Genomic DNA, 16960 nt, shown 5'->3' with positions numbered 1-16960 from the left:
GAATGTGCATATAGGCTAAATTGGAGCCCTCGCATGCTACTAGGTATATGTATAGGCAGCAGCAGCAGTTGAGCGGTCAGCGACAGCGTGTGACTTTCGCACGAGTTTACACAGCGGAGAGCTGATCGAGCCATAGAGGGGGGGGGGGAGAGAATCGTACATACGTATATACGTATAGAGTGTAATTGGGCGCTCACGCGATAGCGGAAAATTCTCATACGTGAACCGCGTATTATATACACTGCTGCACATATATATGTATCTGTATGTGTATGCAACACGTGCTAACATCGTTTTTGCATCGCACCGATTTTTTCGAATTGTAAATTATCGCCGTGTGTATACGCTATATCTAGCACTCCCGCGCGCCTGATGCAGCCTCCTCGTCGTATACGTACGTACGTACGATACGCTCATTGTCAATGAAGAAAATAAACGTTATTAATTATTCAATGCCATGAATTTCTTAATTAATGCGTGAATAATGTATCGACGTGCGTTTAACGCGCGGAACCAATTGGAACGTTATTATTACAGTTTGACGTGTGCAATGAGCAGCTTCGAAGCCCCGTGCACAAACCGGCAAAATATATAGCGCGCGTCTCGCGCTGCATCGTACAAATAGGGGCCAACAAAGAAAAAGAGCTATACACAGCCGCGAGTGCCAATATGTATATAGATATACGTGTAGCTCTCTCAAACGATATTGATTGATTAGTCGCAATTACGCGTGTATTATTGCACTTTCTTTGATGAATCCAATTATTAACTGCGAAAACGTAATTACGCTTTCAGTTTGTCTTCGTGCTGTACGGGTGTACGTTATACCAGCGGCACAAATAATTCTTGCCAATTCGATTCTCGAGTATATGAGCAAGTACGGGCACACGAGAATATACGACCTTTAACTAGTTCGAAGTGTAGTTCAATAAAATTGGATCGTGCGTTCTTTTATTTATTTACTTTTTTTCCCCTCTATATACCCTCCTTCGCATTTTTTTGACAAATGAGTCGAGCAAAAAACACAATTGAAATGAAATTTCCTTTTCTCCCTTTTTTGCGTGTGGATTTGAAATGAAAGTATATACCTATTTTTTTCCGTGTGTTTTTTTATTATGCACTTTTCAGACAGATTTTCATTTTTACGGCAGACAGAAAAAAGCTCCTTTGCATTCCGCAGAACGTAGAAGTAGGTATTTACGCATTTTTTTCATGTTCCATACACCCATGTCGTAAACCCCGAAAAAAGAAATGAAAATTCACGCTTTTTCATTCATTGCCTCGCGTAAAATTGATATTATTTTATACATGGCTTAGCCGAAAATCTAGTTATCTGAGTTCGATAATGAAGTTTTATTATTGTACTGTTTGGAAGAATAAATAAAAGGACCAATTTTTTATTTTCAAGCACGTATTAATTTTAATCACTATTTATACTAATTCGATGTCATAGTTATAGATAATACATACGATAAGCGTATAGCGATAATGTATTTCGGTCGAGTCTCATTAGCGAATACGACCCTAAACTAGAGAGCGAAGAAAAAATAATTCGGAAAATGATCGCAGTGGGTATGATCCGTTATTGCCGAGCCTCACCCGCGAACATGCGCTCTTAGTCATTAAAGATGCATTTACGTACGTACGTACGTACGTACATTCGTGCGGTGATTTGCGTAATGGTTGCGCCCAACGAGGTTGAATTTAGTATTTCGTTGTTTGACGTTCGAAAAATTTAATTGAAGACTGCTATAAGAGAGCTGTGAAAGATCCTAATGGTAGCTGGAAAAATGCAGGAGCTTTCTCCAAATTCAATGCAACTACTCGGCACGAGCTTTTCATTTATCACTCGAATTGCTGTACAGCAGTAAGCACATGCTGCTGCTCATGACTCGATGAAAGTTTAAACTTGTCGAACCCGTGAACTACAAGTCGTTCGGATGTATTCATTTCAAAGCGATAAAAGTGTCTATTATTGTTCCTATAAATGTTCACACGTATTTATAGTCCTAAGTATTTCTTCGTCTCGTCGTTGGCACTGCGCTGCAAAAATTACAAACAAGATGTAGATTGCACGTGGCAAAAGGTATAACGAGAGAGAAACATATGCTATATAGAATAAATCATACCTACACCTCGCGCAAGTATTGTTAACGAACCGATGCATTGGCTGCCGGAAGAGATAACTTTTCACATGCAGCATACACACACACACACACACACACACACACACACACACACACACACACACGTACATAGCGGTGGAATTCTTACTTTACGAGCTCGTATATACGAGAGTCTTTACTGGTTCACCAAGGAATTTTCGTATTTTTTGTTTTGTTTTACGTTTATCATTCCCGCTGTATGTGTTCTACTCTCGGCTTGGGTTGTACTACTGCTACTCGAAAGCAGCAGTAAAGCTCAATTTTTCGGGTGTGAACACGCTGAAAATTGAATGTAAAACGCTTTACACATTTCCGCGTAGCTTTATCCCCGGAATTTTTTTTCTTTCTTTCTCTCCCTCAATCTCTTTTCCATTCTATTTTTTGCGCTCACGATCTTAACATGTATATGTTTTCTAATTTCCAAAGAATTCGCAAATGCTTTCCGTTCGTGTTAAATGCGAGCTGCTGCTGCCACCGCTGCTGCTCTTGCTTGAGGTGTACGCGTATAACGAAGTGAATCGAAAGTGACTGATTTAGATGGTTGTTGCTAAATGAGCACGCGCGCAAGAGGCTCAAACGCAGAAAAAAAATCACAAGTGCGAATAGGAATTCACCGCGCGAGCGTGTGTATATGTACATGCGCGCGTGAGGCCGTTTAGAACGACGATTTCACCTGCTGCGCTGTACTAGCTCGCGCTCGGCAGATCGATGGGGAATTTTCCACAGTTGACTACTGGGCATGTATCTATGTGCAGCTGCAAGTTGAGCAATCAGTTGTTGTTGTGTTGCTGTTTTTTTTGTTGGGGCTACGTTAATAAAAAGAAACTATAAGTGTAATTTATCTTCGTTAAAAAATTAGGCTCGAGCTATCGTTAATAGTTAAGCGAGCTCATAATGGAGTTTCTGCATTTTTTTCAATGATTTGCCGCGAGAGCAAAAAAAGCTGTAAACAATAGAAGTAATGAAAATCCAAATAATTAAAATTTCGACACGCAATTAATTTGATCTCTTAGAGTATTTTTTAGAAAGTTTTGCACAACTTATCTGCTGCGCTATATCTTTCACTTTATCTGCTTCTGCAATCGAAAATCACTTATATGCTCCGAAAATCGTAAACGTAAACGTATTGCTAATTCATGAACTACTCTTTCCTCTCCTTCTTTCTCTCTCTCTCTCTCTCTCTCTCTCTCTCTCTCTTTCTGCTTGTCTGGCATGACGTTAATTTCAAAACTATCAAGTCGGCTAATTGGATAAGATGGGAAATTACGTTCTCTTTCGATTCATCGCGTCTATATTTGCCACTGAGAGGCTCATGCAATATTCAAAACGGCCGAATCTACGATGTTTTGCTGTATGAGCTGCATTGGTTTTCATTTCTTGCCTTCGGTTTCTATCTATACAGACATAAATAGATTTAAGTTTTTGAGACAGTATTCTACAAGTAAGAAATACTCTATGTACATTATTAGTGTTTCGCGATACTCAATACCAATATCGATACAAATATCGATATCATATGGATATCATACGGAAAATAATCGATACAATACATTCCTTGACGATATCCTAATATTCTAAAAAATGATTTCCCACTTGCCGGAACGACTTTTCTACATAATGCCACCTAAGGACCAGTACCGAGACTGGAGTAGAAAGATGAGTGAGCAAGAAATGACAAAGTCCAAATTTTAATGTTAGAGTTGAAATATAAAATCGATGATAAGGAGAAATTTCATGTTCAATGTAAAATGTACATATATTTCGTTTATCCAAAACAAACACGTACTCCAAGCTTTAACCGCAATTATGGCACATAACATTACACGCAGTAATGTAAAACATATGATATCCTCCGTATCATCTTGGAAATTCTAAGGGATTATGTAAATATTGCGAACATTACGCAGCCGCCGCCAAGGCTTAGTTTGTGTAGTTATAATGCGATATGCGTTTACCGTTAAATCATTTCGATCGCAACTATGTGTGTACGTACAATTTATCAGCTAAATAACATTCCAGGGCTACGGTTTTTTTTTGGATACAGCTACTGTAAGGGAGAGTCGCGAAGACAACGACGACGAAGCTGGAGACGTTCCCACATGTGTGGCTATGGCTATATATGAGCGAGCAGCACAGCGAGCAGGTAGTGGCATTAATTAGCGAGTACTTCATAATGGATGCGGCTGGCGGTGGCGCGCGGCCGATTGTCCTCTGCTTTTGCTGCTGCTGCTTCTATTGCTGCACGAGAGGAGGAATTTTTTTCGAGGTGTCGAGAGCGCGAGACCTTATCGATGGATGCAATCTAGCTCGGTCTCGGCTATGTGAAAATGGGGGGTGATATGCGCGTACATGTGCACATGTAGAGCTATGAAGGTTAACGTCCTCGTGCCACGCCGCTCACATATAGATTCTTGCGCAATAATCATAATGGCAAAATGAACAAACGAGCATAATGTAACGCAATTTATAACTCATCAGCCTCCTTTTATAATCGCACTGCGCATGCAGCTTTGCGCTGTGCACGAGCCATGCGCGAGAAGGAGAGAACTGCAGAATACGCAACGAATTAGAAGAAGAATAAGAAGAAGAAGTCACGGGTTAGGACGGAGGGAAAAAAGACACCGGCAGCACGCAATGCCTCGCGCAAGGTTTCGCTTTTCAGGCTCGAGCTCTGCAGCTGTACGTACGTACCTGTGCTCGCTTACTGATAAATCGGTAGTGTGCGTATGGGCGAACACGCGCGGGCGGTATGTAGGCGATGGTTATCTTCCTCTCTCTCTTTCTCTCTCTCCTTACGTGGCTGCCGATTCCGCGAGAGAAAGAGAGAGGCTAACCCTGCGCTTGTGTTTCCACCATCGTATACGCTAGGTAATGAGCGATAAATAATCCAAAGAGGCACATTCCTGTGCATAAATAAATCGCCACTAATAATATAAAGATATAAATATGCGTGCACGTGCTTTGGTAAAAACGGGAGGCGCTAAGAAAAGAGGCTTGGCCGAGCTCGATCAATTGATGTTTGGCTAAAAAAATAACTAACGAATAAAATGGAAAATTCGGCTTCGAAAACGATTTCTTCGGGACAAGTCGAACTTCTTGTCGAACTTACGCAAAATAGTACGAAAGTATGTTTTCTAATAATGTTCGTTTTTATTTTCATGTTTTATTTCAATAATTCATGATGCACCCACCGAAGGCATTCATTAAGCGTAAGATAAATTAGAATAAAACTATTCATTTTTTATATTATTATTATTATTTACAATTTATTAACCGATCTTGGGTTGAGATCCCGTCTGGTTGTGAAAGCAATTACAAAGACTAATTACAAAAAATAAAACAAAAAGCATAAAATATAGATAGAAAGTGGTAAGGCAGTTAACAAAATATTTACAAATATATACAAGAAACTATGTACAAAGAGGCGGAAGTGTTGAGATCATCTCCTCAAAGATGATATGGGCATAGCTCATCCGATCATCGCCTATGGAAAGAACGAGGTAGAAGTCTACCGCTGAGACATCGAGGCTCATAAGTAAGACCCTCGACCTCACACCGGCGACGCCAATCCTGGACATCAAGCAAGTACAGGTGATTATGAAGTTGAGCCTTGAGGAGGGGGNGGGGGGGGGGGGGGGGGGGGGCAGCGAGGGTCCTCAATGAACTTCATCATTGATAGATAGATTGATGATACTTTATCATTGCCTATGAAAAGCTAATTTAAAAAATTATCTGAACCAATGTCAATTTATAATAAGTTGATGATAATATATCTACGTTTCCTGATATCTGCAGGAACTTATCATTAACAGAAACTATAATCTTTAAAACGCCCATGATTAGTGATAGAATGGACTCATATTTTTGCATAAATACGCATGGCAGTGCTAATTTAAGTCATAAGTTATAAAAATTCAACAAGTCGAACATCCTTAAAAGCAAATAAACAAAATGTCGTCAAATTTGATTGTTTCGTAAGTATACATTTTTTTATTTTATAAAATTCTTTGTACGTAAAAAAGAGATTGAAAAAATTTTTATTATTAACATTTCTTTGCTGCAGATTCATTTTATATACAAACAAAATTTAACATTATAGAGTTCATATAATCTAATGAAGAATCTTTTTATGTTTTTAGTACCGTCGCTGTTGCGGTCTTGATGTTCAGTCAACTTTGCGCTCAAGCTACGACTGAACACTTTGGCTGGACTGATAATGGAATTGATGTTCACCAATTCAAATGGGTATTAGCGAAAAAATAATTGTATTTAATGCATTTAATTGAATTTAATTGTTCCAAGACCAAAATGTATCATTTATATTTAATGGCTCCTAATTACACTCAATAAAAATATTTAAAAATGATCATGTCAACAATTTGAATTCAAAAACTTTTTGAAACAACCATCAAAACCTATTTAATTACTTTATATTAACATTAATAGGAAGTCTTTTTTTATACAAAAATAACAAAAATATCACTTAAATTTCACCATCACTATAATGATAAAATACCAATTTAATGAACAACTAACAAAAAACAGTAGTTAAGAGTTGAAGCCATAAAAAATTAAAATCAAAGTATTTTTATGTATCAATTAAAAATTGATATCTAAATAAATTGAGCATCCAAACTCCAAAAGTTATAATAAGATTCCAGAAATAAAAAATCAGTTCAAAAGAAAATGAAATTTTTTTTACTTCATGTTTCATTCGCTTGGTTTTTAATTAACCATTAAAACTAAACGAGTTTAAAAATGGTCACTTCACTAATAATAATAAAATAACAATATCAGATCTTCCCTTGATTCGAGCACATAAATAGTTGCAGTGCGTATCCTAAAACAAGAGATTATAGTTAGAGCCTTTAATTTTTTGCATAGAATCGTTAAACTATGTGGCCAGCCAGTTTAATATCATGTTTGGACGTTATCCAACGATTTAAGGTGGACAACTTGAACTGAATCCAAAAGTGTAAACGGCACGATTTTAACATTGTTTTCTTTCGTCGTTATCCTGAGTAAGTTTAAGCGATTCTTTATTGTGCATAAATACGCGGGGGCCAACTTACTTTATACCCTTTGGCCGCAGGCCGAAATGAATCACGAGAATCGCCGCTATCCAGCGCGCGGCATATTATATAGATTTAAATTAATCGAGTTTTGGCATCAGCGCGAGCAAACTGTCCATTGCAAGTTGGCACTGGGCGCCGGCAGCGGGATCCTTATTATTATACGTAATACGAACGCGCGAGAGATACAATTGTGACAGGTGCAGATATTCGCGCGCGAAACCGTTGCCCCGGCGCGCACAGTGCAGTCGTGATTTGCGCGCGTTACTGTTCCGACTGTTGTGCTATATAGATTTTGCGGCAAGTAGCAGCAGCAAAACTCGAAGCTTCTGCGTATATCCTATAATATGTACGAACCTTTGCGCGCCTCGCAGCGATCTCAAGGCCAATTACCCGAGATTTGTGACATTCTAGGGCTGCGCGCGCGTTTGCTTTCTTATATTGTACTTTACGCGCGCTATAAATAGAATATAGAGAAAACAAAAGAAATTCTCATTGTGCGTCAATATAATCCGCGAGGAATGCGCGCTCGCGCCAGAGAGAGAGATTTTCGATTTATATCTAGAGGAGGAAAACTACGTGTAGCATTTTGATCCGCGCCAGGGATATACAATCGCGTATATCAGTACGTGCGTGTGTGTACATTACCAGCCGCTACTCACGCATGCGGTGCACTCGGCACGCGCCGTAACGATATATTCGCGCTAGGTTGCGCGCATTCCTTTATCCGCAGTACGTCAGCATTCGCGCGCACGATTACGGTCTCAATTCATTACGCGCCGTTGATGTCGCGGTTGAACATACGGGCTGCATTGTCGATGGCGCCTGCATCTGTATTGTAGGATCGTCGATCGAATTCGTTCCATTTTTTTCTATTCAAGGTTGTATTTTCCCCCATTCATCATAGCGATTTCTGGAAGTATATTAGCCCCATGGTCAAAATGCCATTCCTATATGCTTGTCGTGGATTTGAAGATTTATGTGTTGTTGTGGTCGTTACCAGAGTGTATAGTAGAGGGTGTAATTGGTAGCTCGTTCGACCCCAAACTTTTTGCGCTAGATGACATAATGATACACGACAGCCTTTATTCGTAAAAAATATACGGAATTCATTTTGAAAAAGGTCCATCATAACGTATCATAATGTATCCATGTATAACTTGACCTCTGTGTTGTAAAATTTTTACTCCGAAAACAACGAGCTTATCGATGTAGTTCAACAGTGTAACACGTACAATATATATCTATCTATTTATGAGTGTATCTCAAGTAACAATGTTAAAAAGGTACAATAAAATAAATCTAGCTCAATAAGACAAACGAAATAACGAAGCCTTGCAGCGCTTTGTTGCTTACGGCCTCTTACACTGCCATATACATAAAGGCCCACATTACGTGTGTATACTGCTGCTACCTTAGTGGTGCGCGCGCGCCCAAACCACAGTGAGAATTAAATGGATCGTTGGCAAAAGCTCCGCGCCGCCGATTTATAATAATATTACATCGCGATCGGGGCCGTTTTGTTGCACAGCCCAGCGCGCGCGGAGAGAGTTAGTCGGAGCACGATAAGGCTAAATCCCTGTGTTCCAGGGAAATGCCCGAGCTATACCCAGATATTTACATGTATTTTCTGCCTCAGTTCCCGCAGCAGCCGAGATCTATTATTATTCGCTGGAGTACGTAGGCACACACATACACGCGTACACGTAGACAGACTCACTCAGGGTAGCTACGTAGTATAGCGATATTTCGTTGCACAATGGGCGACATAATAGGCACCTTACAATGTGACCACTTGTTCTATTCTCTGGTACTAATGGTACTATCTGGACTTATATTATGTATATCTATCTGGCCAGGGCGCATTATAACTTTTGTTAATTTATATCGTGTCCAGTGCGTTGTGCATTAAGCTAATACACTGATGTGCGCCGCGCACATATGCGCGGTTTATACCGTAATTAGATCCAAGATCACTGCAGCTGTATAGGATCTGCTCTCGTTAATCATTAGACCCATTGTTACTTTGGTTTTTCTATACCTTCGGTTTTTTTCTTATCGTGGAAATTTCGCTCATAAACCATAACTGAAGTTCTAGATTATTTCCTCGATCGATCGTCGAAGATCATGAGAGATTATAGGTGGGACGAATCGCTAACATACATACTAGGTGAGCTTCTGCAAAACAATGCAAAAATTGAGCTTAAATTTACTAATAATGCAAGGAACTTGAAATATGTTTTTCATAAGGCCGGCTACGCAATGTCTCGGCTGTGCTCCATACAAAGTCGTTTATCAGCTTGGAACGCATCTACGCGACACGAGCCCCCGCAACACAAGCACAGCCGGTGGTATATAATATAATTATGTCACTGCGTATTATCGTCTGGTGCTCACGCACCGGATATTTCGCCGTGCTCTTCCGGTTTTAGATAATGTCGTTTGCGTGCGCATCGTACCTTATACATTATACAAATGTACATCATCGATATTTTTGCAGATTTTTCAAAATCTTAAACTGGCCAATTATGCATTTATAGGTGTGAAGTGTGCAAAAAGAGCCACTATAGCATGTATTATATAGCTCTCATTCTCATCAATGACCTCGTCGTTTGAATTCAGAACTCTGCCTTTACCTTATAACACTGTTGACTTCCGTTCATTTTTTTTTTTACTTTCTTTTTCTTGCTGTCGTTTTGTCTGTAACTTTGCTGCTTCGACGCTTGCATGCTTTTCAATTGCAGGAAACACCACCTCTCTTCTTTCGCTCTCTCTCTCTTCTTTCTTTCATTCTGTTTTCCTCTTTCCTTTATATACGTTATATTCGCAGCGCAGCTATACCTTGTCTTACTTATTATTTTTACTCACTGACGCGAGCATTTTTTCGACAGGGCGCGAAAAACTGACTTCACCACGCTCTCGTGCATTTTCCTCTCTCTCTCTCTCTTGCTATATAGTGCAGTGACACGTTAACTCTAGCCTGAAACGACGCTATTTTTCCTCCTTCCCTTCACAATCGTGCGCACAGCTGGTTTGGCAATTTTCATTTTTTTTGCCCTCTTGCTTATACATTTTCGCGCAGTTCGGCCTTTGTTTATGCGATAAAAATATTGTTTTGTGTACGAGCGCGCCGCACACACGACACACTCAATATTAGAATCGCGCGCGATTGTCGAAAACAAAGCGCCCGTGTTCGTACTACGTGCCCCGAGCCAAGCGTAAAATTCAGTCTCTCCCTCTCGGGTCGAAATGATCATGCACGACGTCCAACAGATGCAACTCGGTCAGCTACGCGCTAATGCGTACAAATATACACGCGCACACGCGTGCAGTGTGCGAGCTGGGCAGTTGAGCTCGACGTCGGCGCGGCGGCGAGCTTGTTAACCACTGGCCCCCGATGTCGTCGCAGGATTTATACTTGAGATAAAAGCTCTCTCTCTCTCTCTCCCGTCCCTCCCCACTGCTCCCACATGCATATATGTGTGTGTGAGTGTGTCCAGGGTGAGCTTCCGGCGCAGCCTACTTTTATGACCATCATGACAACCTGTTAAGCCCTATATATAGTATTATTTCCTGTTGAAAACGACTTTATCGAAATCATCGTTCGTTCCTCGCTGTCGCTATTGCGCTTCACATTTCTACCCATCTCTTTTTTCCTCTCTTTCTGTCTCTCTGTGTTTGCCTGTGTCCTGGAAAAGAAAACAGTTCTTTTTTTTGTAAGTTAGATGAATGCGTTCGCTCGCGCAGAGTTTCAATTCAACAGTAGAGAGTCCGAGAGAGTAAGAGCTTAACGAGGTCGCATAAATTATTAACACGAAAGTTTTAGTCTGCGCGAGTAATTTGCGATTTCCATGTTAGAACGTATATATATTATACCGCCAAGAGCATAAGAAAAGTCCCTTTTCCCTCTACCGGCTTATAACGAACTTTTCCGGCTGGATTTTAATTAACATTTATAGAAAAAAAAAATTTGCGAAAATGGAAATGAAAAAAATCCCGAGCGAGGGTGAATTAGTCTTTGTTCATCTCCTCGATAACAAAACAATCCGGAATACAATATGCTCGGGCAGGCGAGGATTACCAACTCGCGTTACCCACAGCGAGCCCCTTAATGTACACAAGAGTTTCACAGCTTCTCAATCGTCATTAAATTTTAAATCGTTTTTCTGCACGCGCACATCCACGTGTGTGTGCGTGTGTACACGTGAGTACCACCCGCGTTTAAGCAGCCGAAGGGCTTACACTACACGGCAGCAGCAGTTTATATATATACATTCGCAAACACACACACACACACACACACATACGTGCATACGTGTATGCTAATGCCCTGGCGAAAAATCACGCACCAATGCAGAAAACAATACTATCTTGATCGAGCGATCGCAATTTTGCCTCCTCGTGTGGGCGGTATTTCTCACCTTCTGCTGCCTAACGATGCGCTTTGTCGATATTATATGTGGCCCCACGGTGTGTGCTCATACTCATGTAGACCCAAGCTATGCTTCTGCGCATCTTTCTGTTTTATGATAAAAATGTTTATTATTTTATTTATTTAAAATTAAACACTCACTTCTCATTTCCAAAATGAGAAAAAAAATGAGAGTGGAATCTTTCAGTTTTTTTTTATTTTTTTAGTTTAGTTTTTCCTATAAAATACGATAAGTCAAAGAGTAATCAGAAAGTTTAATTTTGTTTATCGAATTTTTATATAGCCCTGATAGAATAGCTGAACGTTAATACTGGAACAATTATCAGAAAATGACCATTTAAAATATTTGAAAATACATTATAATGAATTGCGGTTTATATTGGTGAATTTTCTGATTCATTTATCTTAAAAATATCAAGAACATTTTGAATGATCCAAGAATGACACTTTCATTCTTTAAAAAATTTAGATCAACCACTTTGAGCTTGCACCACTAGATGGCGAGTTCCTTTATCTTCAAATGTGCAAGTGGTAAAGTAAAAATAATTGTTTAAGTCAAAGCATAGTCATGGAAGTTCGTTCGTTTGCCTATTGCGATGAGAATTTGTCATCAAATTTAGAGCTTCATACCACACAATCCAAAACTAGATATTTGTCGCCCAAGCTATCAATTTGGCAGATTGAAAGCTAAAAACTTCTGAGTTACGCATACGAATTTAGTTGCCGCGTGTGCAAACGTGTTTATAATTGGATCGACGCCAGTGTAGCGGTGTACTAAGGTTAATTTACATGTCCCAGTACGAACTCAGACCGTCATTCAATCTTGCACTGCTATATTAAGCTACATGCCCGACAATAAACATTGCGCAAACGCGCATATAGGTACACGTAAAAAGTCCTGCTCTACGGCACAGCAGCAAAGTTCACGACTGCGCCACGAATTGTCACAGGATATATCTCTTATGTGTATATTATTAAGCTTGTCCTGTTGTTGTTGTCCCTTTCATTTGCCATGTAAGTGCGTTATAATTACGCCGTCGCGCGCTGCCTGTATATTTTATCCAGCTCAATCTAAAAACGAAAAAAAGGAAATGAGACAATATACTTGTCGAGCAACTTTTGTCATCAAATGTTTTACAGCCTATAATAATTTTCCTCGTCTCGTATATACTTAAATTATATTTTATATATTCTTTTTTGTTTCAGTCGAGATGCCTGATCGTCCTTTTGTGCACAGTTTTTCTATCGCAAATCGCAGCAGCCAAAGAACCCAAAGGTAAGCGCACGAGTATACCCATAAACGAGTACTTATCAATATATTTTTTCTCGCGGGAACGAGGCTTTTATAAAATTCGTATAAGAAAAATCAATCAGGCCTGGGTGCGTCGTGCATTATATATCCATCGTAAAACATGTCAAATATTTTACTCCACGGCTGCCTGCCTGAGAGAGGAGGAAGCTCGCACCGAGCCGCTGCTGCGCGCTTGACGTATAAATTCAGGAAGGCGATGGCCAATTACTCACGTCACGTGTGTGCAGCACCTTCGATGTACTACGGGCGCGCACGCACGCACATAGCAGCTTGGCTATGCGTGTGTGTATCCCCGTATATATATACGCCGGGGTCTCTAATGAGCCAAGCGTGGGTGGGTGGCCGGTTCTTTCTTGCCGCGCGCGTATTCTGCACCTTACACTCCGAGTTTATAGGAGAGAGAGAGAGACGCGCCGAGCAATGCAGCGCTGCACTGCACACGATCGGATCTCTATTATAGACCGGTCGTTCTTTTTTTCTTTTTCAGTCTTCGCTCGAGCTCGGACTGGCAATCAAAGGATGCTACAGTGGCAGAGAGTAGCTGATCGTTGTATTGGCCACTTTGCGCGCATAAATAATTTGCCGCGCACACAGGGCTTAATTGCGTCAATGCGGCGATAGTCTTGATGTTAATTGAGTTTGGAGTATACGTTCGCGTGCTCTAACCTTCTCGACTCGCATATACATACGTGCTACGGCTTTTATCTCAATTTGTTCGATACCGCGCGCCGCATAAGCGTACAAACTTATAAACGTATACGAGGTACATACAAAAGTAGGCAAGTAAAATATTAACGGTACTCTCTATCTCTCTTTCCTATTCTGTCTGTAGACATCTGCGATATGATGCATATTAGAAAACGCCTGTTATACACCGCATATCGCGTATACCATATTCTAATAGCTATAGGAAGAAATCAAGGATTATTCGATCAAAAATGCGCGATTTACAAGTGCTCGATTAGATCGTCTAGCTCCGCTTGGCCTACATTTAAACGTATATCTACGCTGGCCATTCGTATATACTTTCCTCTCTGACTTCTATATGAACGTTTGCCCGGGCATATACAGATGTATATTTAGCGAATGACGTCACGGCGCTTGCCCCCAAAATTTAAACATTGACACGACGCAAAGAGCAAAAACGGTGCAATGAAAAAAAAAAAAAAACAATCTCCTGATGTCTCTTTTCGCTCTATACTAACCCCTTTGACGAAAGTTCACATCTCGAGTCTGTAGTGCCTGTGTGAACTCGTTCGACTTGGCATGAGATCCGCAGAGATCCTCGAAGACGATCTGAAGAAACAAAAAGCACTGAAACTAAAGCAAACCATCTGTAGCCGTAATATATAGACAGCGGCTTTAGAGGCATTTGTCATCGTGGCGCATTGTTGAATATTCTAATGAGCTATTATTTTCCATAAGAATGTATAGTAGCCCGTGCTCACGGTGGTGCTTTGGTGTATACTCTCACGTTGAGAATTTAAACACTGTGTGTGTACCTTCCGCGATCGAGAAGAGGCGAGATGTATATTCTATTCCCGGTGGCAATTCACCCGCGCGCGTGGTTCGAGCAGCGGGAATTTAAATTCGGAGGGGTATTACAGGTGTTTAGATAGTATTTACATAAAAGCTTTTACATGTACGATAGGCGCGAGCGCTATAATTGTTGCATTGTTGAGTTCCGTTGCGCCCGGAGATAGAGAAAGAGAGATGATCTCTCGAGAGAGGCACCAGATCCCCTTTCTCTGTGTATATATTTTGTATTATACAAGCGACGGGTAAAGGTTGTTTCGATAATTAATTTACGAGTTCGCGCTGTTATGTTTTGCCACTCGAGTGAGCTTTTTTTGATGCTCGAGCTGCGCGCGTTAAGATGTAGACAAAAGCTTCCTCTCTTTTCTTGTATATCTTTCACATAGTTTATAGCTTGCCATGCGAGGCCAAGCCTCGTGATCCTAAATTCGAGCTGTGTTATTTCACCCCGTTGCCGAGAAAATAAGGCCCGGCTTTCTCAAGCCATCGGCTTTTCCACGATAAATTTTGAAATTCATTATACCCAAGCGAACGATTGAAAACGTGCGATTATGAATGCCCGCGCGTGCCTCGGCCTGGGCAAAAATTCCAGATCACGAATCATTCAGCTCGTATAATCGTGCGTTATTGCGCTCTCTCTCTCTCTCTCTCTCTCTCTCTCTCTCTCTCGCTCATAGCCTCTTACTACCTCACTGTATCAGCGCGGGGCTTTGTGTGACGAATGTATGCACTTATTATACTATTTAAACTGCGCTCTCCTACATAGCTGGCCCGAGCGGTTCCTAATACGTGTATATAAGCTGCACAGCGAGCTGTATTATTAAAGGCTCGTGATGCTTTGAATTCTCACGCGAAACTGTGTGCTCGCTTTTAATATACCACTGATGCTCTCGAGCACGTGAAAATTCTGCGAGATGAGCAGAGAAAATCCCAGAGTCTCGAGAGCTCTTCAATGATTCTATAAAGAATAATTTCGAATGAATCAACACCGTGTTCGTAATATTTTGTTAATTGGCACGCGAGCTGCACAGCACATTTTCGTGGAAAATATGTGAGTCGCGGATACTGTACTTTACCGGAGATAGACGGAATTAAGGAAAGAAAGAGCCCGAGCGATCTTTCTTTCTTTCTTTTTATATATCTCGTCGTTTATATAAAGTAGGTGTTCGCGGCCTTTTGTCCTCGAACTCCTTGTACGTAAACACGCGACCTCCTCTCTTATAAGCTACATGTCTCCCTCTCGTTGAAAATCGACGGCGCCGCTGCGCGCGGGTGAAGGGCTTCACGCGCGCGGCATGAAAAGAGAGATGTGGGCCGCGCTGCAGCAGTCGTGGGTTAGCGCGAGCGAGCGCCACGAGATTTGCGGTCTGACCCCGTGAGTGTGGGTGCTTTCTAAATCGCGTAGTGGCACACACATATAGACAAACATACATACACTAACTTATACACCGCGCTGATAGTAAGCATTAAAAGACTTTCTATAGCAGCTCGGAGTTATGCTCTCTTTTGTTCCTCGTGACGAAGCCACGCGCGCGAACCCGCGCGCCGATGAAGTTGTTGACTCTGTCTTACGTTGATTCTTTATACAGTATTTTATAATAACGTTCATCGTCGACGGATCAAGTTTTGAAAAACGAAAACGAAGAAAAACATTCATACCAGAGTACAAAAAAAGATCGTGTGCCATGTCGATTTACTCTCCTTTTTTTCCTCTCTTTCTCTCGCGCTCAAGCGCACAATTGCCCAATCTGCTCTTTTCCATGTATAGATAGATAGAGAGAGAGAGAGAGAGACCTACTGCACACTCGCGGAAAGCCTTGATTTGCATCGACGAATTTCGATCGATAGAATATATCACGCGGCCCGGCGACTAGTAGTAGTCGATAGCGATCCACGAACTGCCTGTCTGCTACTCTCTGGCTGTTGCCATGCGCGCGCGCGCTTTGTTCCTTTTTCGTAAGCTCCAATTGCCACTGCGCACTGCTGCCATTCGCGTTGGAAAGGATCGGAAAAGCCTATAATATACAAGCTCGCGATGTTACTCGCAATTTTTTTTTTGCGATCTTTTAAATATTTAGGCTACAAGATAGCTTTGTATTGTCTGCTTGTATTTCGCTTCGTTTTTTTTCACTATATCGAAACTGTGTACACGTATGTCCTCCGAATTAAAATGTCTGATACGAGTTATATGTATATTGTATATATTTGTGTTATCGAATGGCATCGTCGGATCTCCAATCGAGGGTACACACACACACACACACACACACACAAATATATCCGCGTTTTAACTGTTGATTTATTTGAGCTACGTTCCAAAACACTCCTGTGTACAATGCGCACGTAATAAGCCCATTTTGCATCCGCACCCAGGTGAGATAATTTTAGAACGAGAGAAAGATTTTGCGAGGGAGCTAGCTACTACTACCTTATACGTGTGTAG

At 41.0% G+C, this 16960-nt stretch overlaps 1 protein-coding gene across 2 annotated transcripts in view; it reads left to right on the top strand.

The window, feature by feature from the left end:
- The window catches only part of LOC106657130 (cadherin-99C), a 131748-nt gene that overhangs the window by 93118 nt on the left and 21670 nt on the right, over window positions 1-16960 (top strand). For both annotated transcript variants that reach the window (XM_014378458.2, XM_014378459.2), the window contains exon 4: window positions 12876-12945. In XM_014378458.2, coding sequence (XP_014233944.1) covers window positions 12876-12945 — 70 coding nt within the window. The remainder of the gene's footprint in view (window positions 1-12875; window positions 12946-16960) is intronic.

The sequence above is a fragment of the Trichogramma pretiosum genome, unplaced genomic scaffold, assembly GCF_000599845.2.
Source record: "Trichogramma pretiosum strain Unisexual culture from Peru unplaced genomic scaffold, Tpre_2.0 scaffold14, whole genome shotgun sequence".
Lineage (NCBI taxonomy): Eukaryota > Metazoa > Arthropoda > Insecta > Hymenoptera > Trichogrammatidae > Trichogramma > Trichogramma pretiosum.
Note: the sequence above shows the minus strand (reverse complement) of the source record. Positions and strands in the feature narration are given on the sequence as shown.